Raw genomic sequence first — 17,990 nt, 5'->3', positions numbered from 1 at the left:
CATGTAGTGGTCAAAAATAGGAACCGTAACACTGTACGTTTATACTAGAGGGGACATTGGGACAGGGCTAATGCTGCCCCATGCTCCTGTGAGGAGTAGCAGATATGACAGTTAATAAGACGGTTGCCAGACCCTGTTTTCACACCTAATTGTCTTTAAGAAAAAAAAAAAAAACAACAACTCTGTGACCACTGAAGTCTTGTTTTATAGCCAAGAATTGGAATTAAGTGCAGATAGTGAGTCTATGAACAGAACAATTTCCATCATATATATCTCTATATTATATATCTATATCTGCATATAACTATCTGTCTATATTTGTATTTTATCTATCTGAGGCAGTGGTCGCCAGCCCTGTTCCTGGAGATCTACCTTCCTGAAGTCTTTAGCTCCAACCATGATCGTGCCCACCTGACCATCTAATTATTACCTTAAGACGTTATTGATCAACTAAAACGTGTATTAGATTATGGTTGGAGATGAAACCTGCAGGACGGTAGATCTCAAGGAGGAGGATTGGTGACCACTGATCTAAGGTATAGCAAAGACCGCGAGGAGGAAAGGAGTATTGTGGCTTGGATAATGTCTGTATATTAGATATGCGTATGCACCAATGCCCACATTATTAGCTCTTCTAGGTTTGTCTTGGGAAGCATGTCAATTAAACACAGTTGAATAAACGTCTTAATCTGCTCAAAATGAGCTGCTAGATTGTATGTTGTCGAGTCTCAACTGCTAATTTATGTGATTACTCTAAACATCGTAGATAGTAGCCTATAACATAATTCAGCTGAGATACCTTCTTAATCTAATTTAGTTTGAGGCTCACCATCAGTCTCTCGGTTGTTATTAATGTCGTCCTGCCCCACCAAATCTATGGTCACGAGCTGCTCCTGGGCGATGCAGTACGTAAATGAATATGAACGGAAAAAGATGGTCTTCCCATGGATGAGAGTTGTCTCCCCCATACCCCAGTTGTCGTTTGTTGATTCTTCTACCTGACATTTCTCTCTGTTTTCCTACTACCCCCAGCAAGGAGCAGCAGCGCTCTCTGCAGAAGATGTCTGTCTGGGAGCAGCGAACTTCGCAACTACGTCGCCACAACTTACGCAACAGCAGTGAAGCACTCTTCAACGAGCTGGAGCCTGAGGATCGGCTGCGCATGTCCTCAGCGCTACACCTGCAGCCTGACATGAAGGCGCACCACGATCGGCCCTTGCTGGTGGAGAAATCGCACCCTCTGGAGGGCAGAGACACCCCGGAGGAGGCACTTCCACACAAACACCACCGGTGCCGTGGAGAGAACGGTGACGCAGGAGAAGGACGCCGCCATCGGCACCACCGCAGTGGTGAACACAGAGGGCATCAGGATGGAGCACACAGGAACCAGGCGGAGGATGGCGATGATGATAGGGAGCACCGTCACCACCATTCTCAACGGTCAAGAGAGACTGATGGTGATGGCAGTAATGGAGTGAAAGGAGAGCGAAATCCGAGAGGGCACAGAGAGGGTGAAACAGGGAATGGTGAGAGGAGGAGACACAGGCCTCGCGTCAAAACCCAAACCACATTTGACAAGGAGGAGAGCAGGGACAACAAAGAGAGAGATACCCCAAGCCACAGGTCAGCCACAATAACGACAACAACTACAATAATAATAATAATAATAATAATAATAATAATAACCAGGAATCATAAGTGAAAAAGTACAGAACAATTATCCTTAAGTAAAAGCATAGCTTCCATGGCTGAATCTTACTCAGGTGAAAATTGAATTATTTATTCAAATGTATTCTCAAATATTTAAAAATAAACAGAAAACACTTTTTATAACGCATAGAAGTGTCATCGCGTTAATGCTGTACGGCAAATTAAAGGTTTATATCAGTGCGGTCTTTCTAATACATTACTGTAACAACAGCGATAACAGGGCCTAATTTGTTTTGCGGACATTCTACAACGTCAAACATAACTAAAAATGGCTGAAAAGTTATGACTTCTCATTCTTCAATTCAGCAGATGTTAGCTTTGGCAAACGTATCTGCATTTACAATAAAAGGAATAAAATATTTCAGTATATGTGGTTATATACCACCTTTGTGGTTGTAACAGTAACTCGGGCCTCATCACACCACCCTGTCACTGATTGTTTTCCTATAACAGCACATTCTGAAGATGTAATACAATGATTTGTTAAGTGCACCGATCCTGTGGTGGTTTTCCAGGGACAGGCTTACGGATGCAGAGGGTGATGGTTTGAGTTCAAGTCCTGCGCCATCTCCTACTGAGAGACAAGAGGACTCAGATAACCTAAAAAACAGCACCAAGGCTAAATCAACTGCAGTCAGCATCCCTGTTACCATCACTGCCCCACCAGGAGACACCACCATCATTCCCAGTCAGTAGTCCAGCACTTTTAATGGGGATATTTATTACCACAGTAGTCCGGTGTGTTTATTAAAGATACACTGCTTTTACCTGTGTAGTGTGATGATGAACTAATGATGGTTCTGTTCTTGGCAGTGAACAACATAGATGGTGAGAGCTTGCTCCTGAGTGAGGAAAAGACGGAGCTGGATGAGCTGAATCAGAATGCTCCCAAACACATTCTACCCTACAGCTCCATGTTTGTGTTTGGTCAGTCCAATCCGTAAGTATCGACGGTAAATTTGGCAGGGAAGTGTGTAGCAGCTTAAATCGTCCGAAGCTACTTGAAGGTCCTGATCGAGTACGCTGTATGAGTCTCCTGCTCCACCTTCATACTTAAATCAACAGTTTATCCGGTTCATTACCAAGCCTTTTATATGTGTAATCAAATGTGAAAGTGAATGAACACCGAAGCTGTAATGTAAATCTGTGCGTGTTTGCAGTGTCCGGAGGTTGTGTCACTACGTGGTGAACATGCGCTACTTTGAGATGTGCATTCTTGTGGTGATTACCATGAGCAGCATCGCACTGGCTGCAGAAGACCCAGTGAATGCTGGTGCTTTTCGGAATAACGTGAGACCATGAGACACACACACACACACATATACACACCCAAGACTAGATTTTTACATATAGTTCCTTGAGTAAGTATTCACCGCCCTTGAACTTTTTGTACTGTTACAACCTGGAATCGAAATGGGACTTTGGGATTAAGATTATATATCGTGAATCTAGACAAAATAACCCGTAATACTGAATTTCTCTTGGAAATGATTGCATCCATCCATTTACCGTACTGCTTTACCATGCTGCTATACAGGGTCATGGGAAACATGGAGCCCATCCCAGGGAATGTGAGGCACAAGGCAGGGGACACCCTGAACGGGGTGCCAACTCATCACAGGGCGCATTTTTACACATTCACACACCCGTTCACACACTACGAACAATTTGGAAATGCTAATCAGCCTACAAAGCATGTCTTTGGACTGGGGGAGGAAACCGGAGTACTCAGAGTACTCAGAGGAAACCCCCAAAGCACGGGGAGAACATACACAAAGGGCGGAGGCGGGATTTGAACCCCCAACCCTGGAGGTGTGAGGCAAACATGCTAATCACTAAGCCACCGGGCCCCCTATTGCATATCATATTTGTTAAAAATATAGTTCTGGTTTAACCAGTTGCCATCAGAACTTCCATAATATACCTCTTTCTGGAAGGCCCTTCAGTTTGTTAGAGAACGTACTTTAGCATTTAACATGAACAAGCTAACAAGTCTAGTACAAAGTTCTGGAAATGAGTCAGGGTTAGTTATATATATATATATATAAAAAAATGATCCCAACCTTTGAACATCCCATAAAGTACCATTAAATCTGTTATTATAGAATGTAAAGAATATGGCACAACCACGGCTCTCCATAGAGGAGGCCTTCCGAGTAAAGTCAGTGACTTTAAAAAGAACCAACCAAGAGGCTGAAGGTAGAGTTCGACATGATGCTACCACCACCATGCTTCACCGTGGGGATGGTGTCCTCATGGTGATGAGCAGTGTTGCTTTTCCACCCACTGCAAAGTATGCCGATTTTTTCCGCCATTACGAAATCGTGGACTATTTTGTGTACATTCATGATGTCATCCAAATTCCATCCATTTCAGTTCAATATAGCTGTAGCACTATAAAATGTGGAAACGTTTAAAAAGGGTGATATTTATGCAAGGCTCTGTAATCGGTATTCCTCCAGGATGGTGTGAGTCCAAGTACGTTACCTGGCCTTGATGCCAGTGTGTTCTCATGGGAAAGACAGAAAGTTCACTGGGCGTAAAAAGATGCGAGCTTTAAATCTAAATAGGAATGTTTACCAAGTACAGTGCATTAGATTGCCGATATTGGGTTAAAGCGCCATGCTTATTGCATATGTTTTTAATGATCGTAGGGCGAAAAAAATGTACGCCTATAGCATTCACCTTGAGATTTGAAGCTCCCTTGAATTTGAACATGGAATTATGTGGCATTGTTTACACTTCCGTTCTTTTCCTTCCAGGTGCTAAAATATCTAGATTACATCTTCACTGGTGTGTTCACATTTGAAATGGTGATAAAGGTATTATTGAAAATGATTTACATATAAAGATCTCTGTTACATACACGTGCAAATATTATAACTGATTCATAACTCTTACAATGGATATTATCAGGGGAAAGGACTCTAATTCTTTGTCACCTTTGACCTTTCTGTAATACTTTTTTTTTTTTTTTTTAGATGATTGACCTCGGGCTGCTTCTACACCCGGGCTCCTACTTCAGAGACCTGTGGAATATTCTAGACTTCATTGTGGTCAGCGGTGCCCTGGTGGCTTTTGCCTGCTCGTGAGTACACACTTCTTTTCAGATTTGTCAGAGAAGCAGCTAAAAGGAGAAAATCCAGTCTGTCAACTTCAATCCAGCAAAAAGCACTGGGCTGAAAATGATGAAAATAAGATTTGACTGCTGCCTCTCCAGCGGCTGGTGGGAGATGGAGTGCTGGAGAAGTGGGATGGGTGTGTGTCTGCTGCTTCCTGTTGAAAGAAAGAGTGTTAAATGTGTTTGGGGATTATGTGTATTGTTGACGCACACCTGAGCTAGCTTTTCTGGTTTACTGTCATATCTGTCTGTGCCTCCCAGAGGAAAGAGAGACCGAACTTAGCAGCACTTCTGAAGCAGCTCAGACTGTAAACGAGACACACAGATTTCCCCCATCTTACAGTAGTTTTAATTCTCACCACTACACAAGAGGCCTTGCTTATTTACTCAAATGAGTTTAAAATTGCTCTCTCACCAGGGAGCATGGACTCGTACACACACAGACAAAATTCACTCACACACGAGCAAATATATACAAACATTCCGTAATATATGTAAATACCAGACACAAATACACACGGGTACACAGACAAATATACTCACATACATGTAAACCAATTCAGTCACTCACATGCCCCTCCTTTATTTTTCAAACACATCCACCACTTCCTGTCCTCACCTTTACACCAGTTTGGGAAACCTTTGGGTCACAGGACTCTCAATATTGCAGCACGTTCCTTGCATGGGTCATTATGAATTCTTCATTCAGACTATTGATGGAGAGCTTCGGTCGTTACAGCCGTACAGGACTCGAGGCAATCCAAACCACTTCCACAGGAACATACTTCCCTTCTCCTTAAAGCGTTTGACTGTTTTGAAGGGGCCATTGGATCCTTGGAAGAATGCCATGTTGGTATATCCAGATCTTGGACTTGGACTAACCCATTAAGCCTGATTTATCTGCTGCAGATAATCAGGCTTCCAGTTCCTGCTTGATTGCCTGAAAGGATGCTAAATCCCTCCCAGCTAAAGTCAAACAGTTTTCCCAAGCCTTTCACAGGCTACGTTTCAGCAGTGCTGTCAAGAGTGAAGTGGTACCTGCTGGTGATCTTTTCATCTATTCAAAACCAGGGATCTAGATTTTACTGGCTTGAAGCTCCATGGGCCAATGGGATCTGCTTTCTAGGACAGATGTTGTTGATGTCGCAGTCAGATCATATATGAAGTCCCTGATGGGTGGTTGACTACTCCCACACTTCAGTACTGGGCCTCTACACTGCACCTCAACAGGTTTTGCCAAACAGATGTTCATGGTGAATGTAAACAGGATCACCAAAATGGTGCAAGCAGTAATATCTCCTTCTCAAGCTTATGCCATTCCAGTGTTTGGACCCAGCAGAGATGTTGAGACTGCACCCACTGTAGTAGTCCAGGATGAGTAGCACATTCCTGCTTTCCCTGGGATGTAGTGCCAGTCCAATCCCACCTAAACTAGCTTACGGGTTTTGGGATCATATGTTTTTATTATTAATATCATTATTTTGTTTGCAATTCCCACCCACCAGCCAGCTCTTCCCTATCACATCTATCAACGAGCTGGGTGAAGGCTAAAATATGACTCCTCTTAGACATGTGAAGCTACCTAGTCGCAAGTGCTGCTCATGCAGGGGGAGACCCCTATCAACCGTCTTTCACACACATGAGCTCACAGATACCCACAACTGGCTAGAGTTGCTCTGGTTGAGGGGAGAGAGGGTAATGCTATCCCTGTCACTCAGACAGCATGGCCAACTGGGTTATCTCTCAATGAGTCGATCTGGAGCTTCTTGTGGGTGTTCCTATGAGAAGATGGTGGTCAGGTCGCTAACCGTACCTGCCTCACATTCGCCATCTTTCCTAGCTATCCCCTGTCTCTCCAGCTGTCGCCACTCTATTCTTGGTAGTCAACCAGTCTGTTCCTGGCTGTCACTGCCTGAACCAGTCTGATGATCACGAACCTACATCTTACACCTAGACCCACCATCAGTGATGTTACCTGGGGTCACAAACAAACACACTCACTTGCCAATCGACACATCCCCCAGACTCATTTACTCTCCAATACTTTCACAGACACGAATACACTCAGATAAAAGCAAATACTCACACACGCATTCAAAAACACAAACAAATGCACACACAGCATACATGACCGTATATTGGGACTGTTGTGTAGCAAAAATAAAAATGACGACAGTAACCCACGACTTTTTATGCTCCTGCAGCACATAAACCTAACACAATAATATGTCTGTATACATAACAATACCCTCACCCACATGCACATTAACAGCATTAATGAAGTGTGTGTGATTTGATGATGTCTGGTTTAAATATAGGCCGAATCCTCTTAGTGTTGCGGAAGTGCTTTTTAAAGGCGAGCGAGACCTGAAAGCAACGAAAAGCACTCAGTTAGTGTGAAAGCTGGTTATATCGTGAGCTGTGGGACACTCATGAGACAGCTAATGGCTTAAATGTGGATCAGAAATCTTTGTTCTGCGTAAGCATATGGTAAAATGTGTGCCCGGCATTTTGTTGTATCGTTTTTCTTCCTGCCTTTGTCTGAAAGTACACTGCTGTGGCTAGAACTCTGCCTCTTCATATGTTTCTGTTATTTTCATAGTAAGCGTTCTTTCTTGGCTTTCCTCTCCTCTTTCTGCCTTTCTCTGTCTTTACTGTGCCTTCTCCTTTCTCTTTCCTTGTTTGTGTTGCTTTCAGGAGCTTCATGGGGTATGCATTGGTTACTGCCTGTTTTCTTTAGATGCCTGTATATATATATATATATATATATATATATATATATATATATATATATATATATATATATATATGTATGTATCCAAGTGTGTGTGTGTGTGTGTGTGTGTGCACGCATGGGTTAGTAAGTGTTAACCTCAGGCAATGAAAAACCCTGTGTCTTTTCATTGTGTTTCCACCACACTGCCATCTGGTGTGTGACGATCATTCATAGTGTTCATTTCATCAAACGTCCACATTATCACGGGGAAAAAAATGTCATCCTATATATTGTCGATTTTCTGACTTCATCGTCATTGTGAATGAACAAAACCTGATGTAGGTTGCATGAGATTTTTTTGTCTTGTCATTGCACGTTGCATAAAGCAAACGTTATAGGTTTTATAATAGGTTTTATTTATAATACCGAGCCATTTAAAGGACATGGTATAAATGTTTCACGGTGAGCACCACATACACAGAGCTGAGGATGTTAAGTGAGAAGCAAATATTACCTCCAGATACGTGATAAGTGTGCTCCAGACACTATCGGGGTAAAACTTGAAATGTTTTCTGGAGTGTCACATGACCCGCCTGGGTCTGCATGGGTTTCCTCTTGGTTCGCTGGTTTCCTCCCACGTTTCAAACATATGTCATTAGGGGTACTGGCTATGCTAAATTACCCCTAGGTGTGAATGAAGGTGTAAATGTGTGTGTGTGAGTGTGTGTGCACGGTTCCCTGCAGTGGACTGGCATTCCATCCAGAGTGTGTTCCTGCTTCATGCCCAGATTTCCTCATATAGGTTGTAGATTCCCCCTGACTAGGATGCTGGTTACTGAAGGTGAATAAATGATGAATAAAAAATAATGACAATTTTCTAATCTTGCCATTATCCTTGAGCTAAATATTTCTTTGCGAGTTTATAGACATATACCTTTAGCTCGGTCCCAAGTATAAAGCCATCCTATTTATTTTTGTCACTCATCGTGGATATATTATCACCGAAAGACGTTTAAAACGCATTTTGATGTCTAAGGGTCTATTTTGTTGTTCATGCGAAGTTCAGGTTCCACCACATTTCAAGAAAATGGTTTTCCTGTGAAGAAAGAAGACATTTGTTTAATCTTAAAGGCCCTGGATACAAGAGACAAAAAAGCCAGGAGAATCTAGTGCTGTAAGTACTTTGCAAGAGATTTGGCAACTACCTTTGGCATGTTGATACCTCTAATAAAATGAAGTCGTTTGGTATTTGTATTGATGGATGCATTGATGGATTTTCTAGAAATATCCTTGGCATTAGTTGAGGCACTGACCTACTGATCAGAAGAAGTTCATGACTTCAAATCCCAGCTCCAAATCTGCCACTGTTGGGTTCTTGAGCAAGACCCGTAACCCTTAACATCTACTCGGTTGTATCTTGTCTCAATCGGAAGTCGCTTTGGATAAACGCGTCAGCCAAATGAGATTACTCAAATCTAGTGTGAGGTTTCTATATTGAAACTGTAGACTTGGAGTTTGTTCTAGGAAAGCTAGAGGAGATCACGGTCTAGAAAATGTATACATCAGTAGTAATACCCAGATAGTATCTCGTGAGCACTTAGTTCATGTGCACCAGATTTTTACCTAAAATAAATGACACGCTGTCCTTTCAATGGCTCTGTAATATCTTTATCAGTTCTGCTGGAAAGATCACATGCAAGGAGGTTAACCAGGACTGAACACTGTGTATGTGTGTTGTGTACAGATACTGGTGTGTGTGTGTGTGTGTGTGTGTGTGCATTAACGTGTTGCTCTGTATCAGACCTGCAAGCACATAACCGGCTTTTTAGATCAAAATCAAATGACGTTCACTCCATTGAGCATAATTCATTTAATAAATGTCTCACTGAACTCTATGCTTCATCTAATGTTTTATTTTTCCTGTAAATACTGTCGGTGCTAAGTGTTTTCCTGTATGATTCTGTTTCCGTTATTCTCTTTCTACAGCTTTGTCTGCTTCTAATGCTTAATCTTGATCCGTGAAGCTGCTTACGTCTATGCATTTCTGTGTTTTGTCTCTGTACTCTTTGTGTACGTGGACATTTTTGTGTTTGTTTGTTTTTTTTTATCATTCGCTTTCCCTTATCAGATCACAACAAAGCGTGACCAGGTGGGGGCAGTCTTAATCTCTATAGTTACCCTTTAACCCCGTGACCTTTCCCTCCTGACATTGCTCCCCATAAGTGCATAAACAGTGATGAAGCCCTTTACTTTCCTTCTGGCCCTTTAAGACTCCATACATGCCATGTAGTGCTATGATACTATTACTGCCATTGCCTGCAAAGGAAACACATCATTTCTTTTAAAGCAGACTTCACAGACTGGAGCATTTATTAAATTGCGAGTAATATTACCAGTGGAAGCATTGACTTCAACTGACACTCAGCAATTCAACAATTATCAGATAAATAGTATTAGGGATTAGACGCAAAAAGCCGTATACTGTAAGTGTCTCTAATACAACGCAGATTTGCCACCAACTAAATTTCCTATTAATGAAAGAACGACTTATGATACTTTTTAACCATTTATAGTTACGTTTCAAACTTTCCTCACTATTTGTTCTGTTTACTTTCGTTTGAAGTGGACAAAAAGGGTCTCTCGTCATGTTCCGAGCAACCAAAGTCCTATATCCTACACTTCCTGACACCGGAGACTCCTTTACCAGATCAAAAATGACACATTTTACTTTGTTAAATAACATGTTTGTTTGTTGTTGTTGTTTTATAAAAATCTGCTTATTATTAGTCTTAGTTTGTTAGGCCCCTCTGTGGACCTACAGCTCGCACGATTGTTATAGCGGCTATTACAGAAAATGATTCGGACCAATCAGGATTGATGTATTACAGACGTGATGGGTGGAACCTGTGGAGGCAATGGGAAAATAGGAGCTGATCTTCGACATGTATTAGTGTACAGGACTGATCAGTGTGTTACCCCTAATGTAACTCCTCATAGGAGAGTACAAACGATCAAGCCATTCACAATGCTGAGCTATGATATACCTGTCGTACTAGCAAAAAGTGCAACAGCAGAGCCTTTTCACGTCTATACGTTGTTACGCCCCGTCTAGGGGTAAAGGGCGCGACGTGAAACGAGAGAGCTGAACAGGGAGATCTTTTGTGAGTTGTTTGTTTTTTTTTTTTTTTTAATGATAGAACCAAGATTACAACCATCAAACATGAATAGGGAAATTTGCTTCGGATTTCAACACTTATTGACCTGACACAAATAAAAGAGGACAGGAAATACTGCAGTGGCTTCTTGCACTTTTTTTTTTTGTTGTTGTTGTTGATGATGAATTCTTCCTGTATATTACGCTAGTAATGTACAAGGAAATGAAGGTTACCGCTGGGCAGCAGGTGTCCATGCACACGCATAACCCTGTTAGACCTACGTTAGACCCATTTCCTTTTTGTATTTTTGTATACGTCTGTGTTTTGCATGATCGTGCTTCAACGTTACATTTTAGAATCGAGTCACATACAGTGTAATAGCACACACCGCTTCATTTTCTACTTTCGTTTTTCTTGCATAAATTATGAATCTGTATCTGTATACTCAGGAGGAAAAAAAAAAAAAAGATGGAGCAATTAATGCAGCAGGTAGCTATAGGGACAAGCTGTGAGGTAGATTTATAATGGAAGTAAATGATCCACATGAACTAAACTGAGGGGGAAAAAGACAAAACGTGAAATAGCAACAATACAACAGTCTCTAAATACAACAGTCTAATAGAGTTAAAGTCAGACCTCCGTGCTTGTACATAGTCTTTCACCTAACCCTTCTTTTTTATTGTATTTTGTGATTACTGTTTTTCTTTAACGTTGGAACAATGACCATTTTTCTTATATTATTTGTAAAGGATCGATTTATGCGTTAGTGTCACAATTTTAGTAGAGGACGATATCATTTCACTTTCTAAATCTGGCCAACTCGGCTATACGTTGAGACATATCACGCAAAATTTAATGTAAGTATTTATTTATTTTTTTGTCTTTTTCATCCGGAGAGATTTTGTCAGAATTACACTTTGTAATCCCATCTTTTTTTTCTTCTTCCTGTCTTTAATATTAATCTCGAGAATGTTTGGGTGAATGATTGACTTTCAGAAAGAGACCATCCTTGTCCTTGTTTTTCCTAGTCAATAATGCATTGATTTTCACTTTGGTTACTTGGCCATTATCAGTAACTTATGTGCATGCATTATGTGTGTGTGTGTGTGTGTGTGTGTGTGTGTGTGTAGAGGAGAATGCAAACCTCCCGTCTCTATAGGCTATATCTTATATGTCTGTATGCACTAATTTATTGATTTCGCAACACAGAGGCACCAAAGGCAAGGACATCAACACCATCAAGTCCCTCAGGGTCCTCCGAGTGCTCCGACCTCTGAAGACCATCAAAAGGCTACCTAAACTCAAGGTACTACAGTATATAAGGCACTTGCACTGTGTTCAATCAGTACCATACGGTTCTTTATCTTCTCTTTGCATCGCCGAGCAGTCCTCCTAAAGCTAATCAGTGCTCCTCGACTGGAAGCGTCCTGTGGTTCAGACGTCATTCGTTCAGTGTTATCATTCAGAGCGTGTAGTCTCATGAGAAAAGGGGATACACTCGAAACGGTTAATACTAATATCACGTAATTCACTTGTCAAGTCTGTGCTCAGATGCTCCAAACCAGCCCACATCTCTGCCTTAAAAAAGGTAAATGATCAAATCTGACAAAGGCAGACATTCAAACGCGATGTCCTGTCAGAAAGAAAAAAAAACAGAACGTACCAGAGACTGTATTTCATACATCTCACACACCTGAGATAATTAAAGATAAAAAAAGACGCACGTGAATCGAAGGAGGCTTCGACTGAACACGCATTGTGACGACGTCACATGTCGCGCCTTGGCCCGAACCTGCTGTGATTTCGAAAAATCGCAAGCTCCTCCGAATACTGAGGAGTCTGCTTGATATTGCATTCAAAACTGCACCTGCGATCAAAACATCGCAATATCCTGGAGGCACTGACGTGGATTTTAGGCCTAAGGTGCAATCATTACTTCCTGTATAGCTCAAAAAAAAGATGATCTTATGGACAGAGCGTTTCAATAAACATCTGTCCTTTTTTGGATGGATGGAAGACACTGGCTTTCAACAATCGCAAACTGGTCAGTAACGAATAGCCGCTAAGTCGTTCTGTGATCTTTGCTCTCGGCGATGCTTTCCCTTTTGCTATGTTTTTCAAACGTGCTTGAGAGGTTGTTTTTTTTTTTTTCGGCAGGTTTTGTAGTAATGTGCTCATTTTAATATTATCATCATTAATACGGTGTTATCATTTCTATAGTAATAGAGGAGATGATTATTTAGCAGTTTTCTGTGTCCAGTGTAACAGTCAGCTGTAAAAATTGTACTTGTAGGCAAATTGCTGTCCTACAAGAGGAATAAAACATTTCAGAAACCAAACGGGACGAACAATTTTGCACTCTAGGTTACATGAGCACTACATTCTCTCTTTGTTGGCACGTGTGTGTGTGTGTGTGTGTGTGTGTGTACACATCTTCAGGCGGTGTTTGACTGCGTGGTGAACTCTCTGAAGAACGTCCTCAACATCCTCATTGTCTACATCCTCTTCATGTTCATCTTTGCTGTTATTGCCGTGCAGCTCTTCAAGGGAAGGTTCTTCTACTGCACAGACGAATCCAAAGCTTTTGAGAAGGAGTGCAGGTGTGGAGGTTCTCCTTTAAACACACACACACACACACACACACACACACACACACACGTACGTGTATCCATAGCTGCTCTTTTTGCGCTTTTATGAAGTGAATTGTTTTGGGGTTTTTTCAATATGTAAATGTCAAACTGTTTTTCGCAGCTCACACACGTCCTTCTTACCAGGACAACAGTCCGTTTCATCAGATTCATTTTAGCCGGTGTACCTTTTCCTCTCTGTTTGTCAGGGGTCAGTTTCTGGATTACGACGGAGACAAGGTGGAAGCCAAGGCACGTGAATGGAAAAAGTACGATTTTCACTATGACAACGTGCTGTGGGCTTTCCTCACTCTCTTCACCGTTTCCACAGGAGAGGGTTGGCCTATGTGAGTACACCCGTGTCGTATGCCCGGAAGGTCTACATTTTCCTAGCAATGAAGAGCTTGTAGTAGTGTAGAGTGTATTGTGCTTACTTACATCCCAGTTACTCCCCCTCACACCCTTAGAGCATTCCATTAACTTCCATTGATGTCATAACCTAGAGAGTTGTGATCTCCACAAACACTGGGGGGTTCTCTATGTTAGGTCATATGTGAGGGAAATAGATGATGTACAGACTGTACAGTCAGGTCCAAAAAAATAAATATACAGAGACCTCTAGTGAAAATGCTTCGATTTTTCATTCTTTTCATTCATGTACGTGATTTACAGCACAGGCATAGCGGTTAGCGGTTAGCGTGTGCCGTGTACCTTCAGGGTCGGGGGTTCGAATCACATGTAGTACTCTGGGATAGGCTCCAGGCTCGCACAGGAACTCGTGTAGGATATGGGCTATGGTTGGAATTCCAGCATCTCTTAGTATTATGTACGTCCCCCTTTTTAATGCCAGTGTGTATTTGACCTGGCATGGACTCCACGAGTTTGGACTACCCACAACCACTGGATTGTCGTCTGAACGTGTACTTCAATGGAAGAGGTAATGCTCGAGGAAAATCTGACCTGTTGTACAATGGAGTTAGCATGCTCGATATCCGAGATTTGCTCAGATTATAGCGATTTAGAAACACTGCAGATTCTCGAATTCAAGATATCGAACGTTTCCGTTCTTCTTCTTTTTTTCATTCAAAAACGTTCTGTTCATTTCTAGTTTGAAAAGAAAGTGGACCGCATTGTTCACGCCCATATGTCTGTTATAGAGTGAGACTTACTGTATTTGAGCCGATGTTCTGTATACGCATTCATGTTACGCAATGCAGAGCCGTTTTCGTTACACTTAGAATTCTATTCCATGGTATTTTGTTTTTATCTTCTTTTTTTTTTTCTTTCACGGTCGTCCTACATTCGTGTACTCGTTCAGAATCCCTCTCTATGCCCGTTTGTCTTTCCCATCTCGTTTCTTCTTGTCCTTTTTTTTTAAAAATTATTATTATTGAATTCGCATTTTCTCACTCACTTTAAATCCGCTTTCAAAAAAAAAAAAAACAGTTCACGCTTGAAATATTGAAAGAAATGATACCACCAATCTGGGGGGGGGCAAGCAATAATCCCTAGGCGTGTTAATCCATCTTCACTCGCTTAGAGATGTGGTAATGCAGTTTAAATATCTGAGTCTGGCACTTAACCTTGCCAGAGTATTAATTTGTTTGTTTTTCATACAGAAGTCGACACTATATTAAAGATTTTTTTATTTGATAAAACATCGCTGTTGAATTCTCGACTCTGATTGGACAGTAACGTCAGCGCCAAGATTATATTAATCTGCTCATTCGAATGTGTTATTATCTCCTTAGGAACAGCTTACACAGGGTCTTGTATGTTGCATATAAATTGATTGAAAAACATGTGTCAGCATTGATATAGTTTCATATGAGGATTCTTACGTTGACTGACTCCAGTTTTTTAACATGATCCTCTGTTATGGCTCGTTGCAGCCAATCGCATTTATTTGTCTAAATTATTTACCTCGAGGCAGCTAATCATATCATCGTATATTCATACCAAAACAGATGACTCTGTTCAGAGTTCAAGGCGCTAGTCAAAAGTGGTAATGTGAAATGCCACTATAGAAAAAAACAAAAACAAAACCATGACCACCTCAAAGTGTGTCTGAGAGGAGTTGATTTGAATCTGTGAGGGTGAGTCAAATGAAAAGCTTAAAAGTGCGACATACGCTATATGGTCAAAAGTTTGTGGACGTCTGAAAATCACATCCATGCCAAACTGTTGGCACGAAGACGGATGTACACAGTTGTGGAACGTCTTTGTATGTTGTATGTCGCATGTTGTATGGGGGTTCAATTCCTGTTGCCGCCCTGTGTGTGCGCGCGGAGTTTGCATGTTCTCCCCGTGCTTCGGGGGTTTCCTCCGGGTACTCCGTTTTCCTCCCCGAGTCCAAAGACGTGCGTTTTAGGCTGATTGGCATCTCAAAATTGTCCGTAGTGTGTGAATGGGTGTGTGAGTGTGTGTGTGTGTGCGCTGTGATGAGTCGGCACCCCGTCCAGGGTGTTCACCCGCCTTGTGCCCTGAGTTCCATGGAATTGGCTCCAGTCTCCTCGCAACCCTGTGTAGGATAAAAGGTACAGATAATGGATGGATGGATGGATGGGTGTGATTATGGGATGTACTGTATGAGGGTGAGTCAAATTTTTATTCACCGGACTCTTTGAAACTATATTCATTCTGACTCAACCCCTTTTTCCAGTTACTCTGCTCTTTTTGCAATTATTACCCCATCTCCGAAAATGCTAAGAGCATATCTGGTCACCGACATTCACCAACGCCATGATCTGACAATATTTTTGTTTATTGCCCCCTGTTGTTTTTTTGTATGCAGGGTGCTGAAACACTCTGTAGATGCCACGTATGAAGACCAAGGTCCAAGCCCAGGCTACCGCATGGAGACATCCATCTTTTATGTGGTCTACTTTGTGGTCTTCCCGTTTTTCTTCGTCAACATTTTCGTCGCCTTGATCATCATCACGTTCCAGGAGCAAGGGGACAAAGCCATGTCTGAGTGCAGCTTGGAGAAGAATGAGGTACAAAGCATAATCCCACACACTTGTAGCTGGTATTATGGTAGTTTCATTATGTGAATGTGATGACAGTGTCTGTCTGCTGTGTTCTCGCATGTCTTCAGGGTGATAAACCCTTTAGAGTATTTCTATTCCAAGTGAGAGCAGGGGCAACACCCCTGTCCGCCCATGGCCCTTCTACATGAACACTGATTTCCACGGACGATTTTTCCTCACTCTTTTTGTTATCGCTTCCTGATTCATTCTTTTACCATTCTCTGTTTCACTCTACCCCTTCACTTCATGCCTTCAGCAGAGGGGGTTTATTTTTTTCTCTTTTCCACCTCTGGATGAATTGGCTTATTATCAGGAAGGCCGTCAGGCTGTGGTATTAGCTGTTTAAACATGCTCTAAGAAGTTTCTCTGGTGGGTGCAGACCCTAGTCTGATGTTTGCTTCCTGTCTCTCACACTTTGATTAGTTTTGATTCCGAGAGCTCTAGGGACATCGGGCCGCTTCCCTGATAATTAAACAGTGTTAGATCAAGAGCCGATGTCGTAAACGATGCTGAATCCTGACACACTCCTGGAGCTGCTCTTAATGAGGAGTCTTACTCAAGTGCCTTTAAGGCTTTGCGATGAGAAGATTAAGGCTGGTTTTGTTTTCTTAACCACAGCGGGCGTGCATTGACTTTGCCATTAATGCCAAGCCCCTGACTCGCTACATGCCCCAGGATAAGCAGTCCTTCCAGTACAAGATGTGGAAGTTCGTGGTTTCAACGCCGTTTGAATATTCCATCCTGACTATGATTGCCATCAATACTGTGGTGCTCATGATGAAGGTAAGCGTATGCCTTCTCTCCTATACACTACCTAACATTGTAGTTAGCATCCTTATCTTCACAGTTAGAACTGAACCCTTTAAGCATATGGTTTTATTTTACTGCTGACCGAGCCACGTTGCCAAGCTCATTCATTAATTATTGACAGCACAGCACAATAGAGTGTAGTTTATAGGTTTTTTAAAAAAAATAAATAAATAAAATGGGAACGGAGAGATGAAATCCAAGTATTGATCTAAAAGGGTTTTTAGCTAATTCCTTTGTGTATTCATGTATTTCTGTATTCATGTGTTTAATAGAAATTGTCTTGAAAGCCTCTGCCAACATTGTGTCAAAAAATGCATGAATAAATATGAATTAATCAATAGCAGATACATTTGTTCATCAATCCAGTTGCTAGCTAGGTAGCATTTTGATCACAGGTGCAGTTAGGCTATCGGAGAACTTTACGTGGCTTTCTCAATTGAAAAGCCCAGGATTGCTCTTCCTTTTGGAGTCTATAGCAAGTTCAGTACAGAAACAGTAAGACAACAGCATGAAGCTTCTAATGAAAATATTTTGGCAACGTATTCCTTTTAAAACGTACCAGCACGTCGCAGTTCAGTTGGAAACAGGCAGAGTGTCCTGATTTTTATTACTCAGTTGTTTGCTTGGAGAAATGTTCAGTTGACTTCTATTATTTATGTCTGTTATTTATGCTGTGGCGTTGATACGTTTGCCAAAGAGGCTATGTATTTTAATGGGTTCATAAAATTAATAATGACTTGCTAATACAAAGAAAGAAGACTATTCATACATCAGGAAAATGACATCTCATTATGTTTTATATTAGGAGCTTAATACACCTCA

The 17,990-nt window shown here is 41.6% G+C and overlaps 1 protein-coding gene across 2 annotated transcripts in view; it reads left to right on the top strand.

The window, feature by feature from the left end:
• The window catches only part of cacna1bb (calcium channel, voltage-dependent, N type, alpha 1B subunit, b), a 123,817-nt gene that overhangs the window by 78,852 nt on the left and 26,975 nt on the right, over window positions 1-17,990 (top strand). For both annotated transcript variants that reach the window (XM_053687723.1, XM_053687724.1), the window contains exons 19-29: window positions 1,033-1,623; window positions 2,226-2,398; window positions 2,524-2,650; window positions 2,871-3,000; window positions 4,473-4,532; window positions 4,692-4,798; window positions 11,912-12,008; window positions 13,142-13,302; window positions 13,539-13,676; window positions 16,124-16,325; window positions 16,977-17,141. In XM_053687723.1, coding sequence (XP_053543698.1) covers window positions 1,033-1,623; window positions 2,226-2,398; window positions 2,524-2,650; window positions 2,871-3,000; window positions 4,473-4,532; window positions 4,692-4,798; window positions 11,912-12,008; window positions 13,142-13,302; window positions 13,539-13,676; window positions 16,124-16,325; window positions 16,977-17,141 — 1,951 coding nt within the window. The remainder of the gene's footprint in view (window positions 1-1,032; window positions 1,624-2,225; window positions 2,399-2,523; window positions 2,651-2,870; window positions 3,001-4,472; window positions 4,533-4,691; window positions 4,799-11,911; window positions 12,009-13,141; window positions 13,303-13,538; window positions 13,677-16,123; window positions 16,326-16,976; window positions 17,142-17,990) is intronic.

The sequence above is a fragment of the Ictalurus punctatus genome, chromosome 18, assembly GCF_001660625.3.
Source record: "Ictalurus punctatus breed USDA103 chromosome 18, Coco_2.0, whole genome shotgun sequence".
Lineage (NCBI taxonomy): Eukaryota > Metazoa > Chordata > Actinopteri > Siluriformes > Ictaluridae > Ictalurus > Ictalurus punctatus.
Note: the sequence above shows the minus strand (reverse complement) of the source record. Positions and strands in the feature narration are given on the sequence as shown.